Source organism: Haliaeetus leucocephalus, unplaced genomic scaffold (genome assembly GCF_000737465.1).
Source record: "Haliaeetus leucocephalus isolate CR32 unplaced genomic scaffold, Haliaeetus_leucocephalus-4.0 Scaffold110, whole genome shotgun sequence".
Taxonomy (NCBI): Eukaryota; Metazoa; Chordata; class Aves; order Accipitriformes; family Accipitridae; genus Haliaeetus; species Haliaeetus leucocephalus.
The window spans coordinates 1100894-1102387 of NW_010972546.1; the positions used below are offsets into that span (position 1 = coordinate 1100894).

The following is a 1494-nucleotide window of genomic DNA, read 5'->3' on the forward strand; positions in this document are numbered from 1 at the left end:
TTGTGGAGCTCAGTGCAATGGAGGGGGGGGGGGCCATGCTGCACCTCGGGGTTCATTTCTCAGCAGCATCTTTGTGGGGAGGGGGGGTAGAAATTGGAGGGGGGGATGCTTTTAACATAAAAGAGTGGAAAGATGCTTGAACCGGTGGGATGAGGTGAAGGGGACCGAGAATAAGCAGCTGGCCCCCCCTCCAACCCCCCCCAAACCCAACTCTGACCCAAGGAGCCGGGGAAGGGGCAGCCCCTTCCCTTCACCTGCTTCCTGGGGGCCAGATCCAGGACCCGGCCCCTCGAATCCTCCCTGAGATCAAGCAGCGACACCCAAGGGTGCAGATGACACCCAAGGGCGCAGACGGGTCCCCTCCAGCCGCCACCCGGGACGGCGTTATCCCGGTGCCCCCATTTGAGCATCCGAACCCAGGGCGGATGCCGGGACACGGCGAGGCGGGAGCAGAGGAACCCACTTATGGGGGGCCGGGGGGGCTCTGGGGTGGGTTGGCGGGGGGGGCTCAGTCTTTCTGTAGCTACTGAAGACTTGGAGGTATTTTGGGAGCCGTGTCGCTCCTGGTGTGTTTTCATGCAGCATCCAAAGATCGGGGAGGCGGGGGAAGGCTCAGATCTTGCTGTTCTCCAGGTGCGAGTCGATGTGCTTCACCAGGGCATCGTCCGGGTAGCCGATGGGGAAAGCCAGCTGGCACAGCGGGCAGCTCCGCACCTCCGAGTCCACCGTCTCCAGCAGCAGCTGCGGGGGCACAAGGCGGTGTTGAGCCCACCACCGCCTTCTCCTGGGGGCCACGGACCCCCCCCTCCTCCCCGTTACCCTCCCACCACTGGGTGCAAACTCAGATGCCGCGCAGCCGGTCAGAAATGGGGAAACTGAGGCACGCCCTGCCTGCACTGTGGTGGTGGTCATGGGGGGGGGGGTTCCCTTGCTTCTCCCCCCCCCCAACCCACCGCAACGCATCCCCGGCGGGGTCCCGCTTACGTTGATCGAGGGCCAGGACTGAGCGTGCTCTGCCCGGGCGTAGGCAGCGGCCGTCCGGTGCACGGCATCGGCGTCGGGGAAGCCGGCGCAGAAGGAGGCGCAGCGGATAGCCCCCGCTTCGGGGCTGGGGGGACTGGGCAAGGCCCACTCCTCTTCATCCGACGATTGCTTCTCGAAGCGCACGTGCTCCTCGAAGGGCTCGCGGGCGCTCAGCGGGGACCCCGTGCCCCCCAGGTACACCTCGCCGTAGGGCCGGTGCTTGGGAAGCGTCGAGGCTTCGGGCTGGAGCCAGAGCGAGCGGCTCTGCTGGTACAGGGCCACGTTGCTCACCTCCGAGTAGCTGCGACGACCCTGGAAGCCGGCTTTGATGTGGCGGCTGGAGGGTTTGGCGTAACCCAGCTCCATCCTCTCGCCGGGCAGCCGGTGCGGTGACGCCGAGGCCGGGGACGGGCAGGGTGGCGGGGCTGGGGACCGGCGCTGCTGGGCGGGCGACTGGCTGGAGGGGGGGAC

General features: G+C 67.1%; 1 protein-coding gene across 1 annotated transcript in view; it reads right to left on the minus strand.

The window, feature by feature from the left end:
* Nucleotides 1-612: 612 nt before the first annotated feature.
* TBKBP1 (TBK1 binding protein 1) overlaps nucleotides 613-1494 on the minus strand; it is a 12135-nt gene continuing 11253 nt past the window's right edge. Inside the window, exons 9-10 of the mRNA XM_010585681.1 lie at nucleotides 985-1489; nucleotides 613-741 (exon numbers count right to left, since the gene is read on the minus strand). Of these exons, the coding sequence (XP_010583983.1) occupies nucleotides 613-741; nucleotides 985-1489 (634 nt within the window). The remainder of the gene's footprint in view (nucleotides 742-984; nucleotides 1490-1494) is intronic.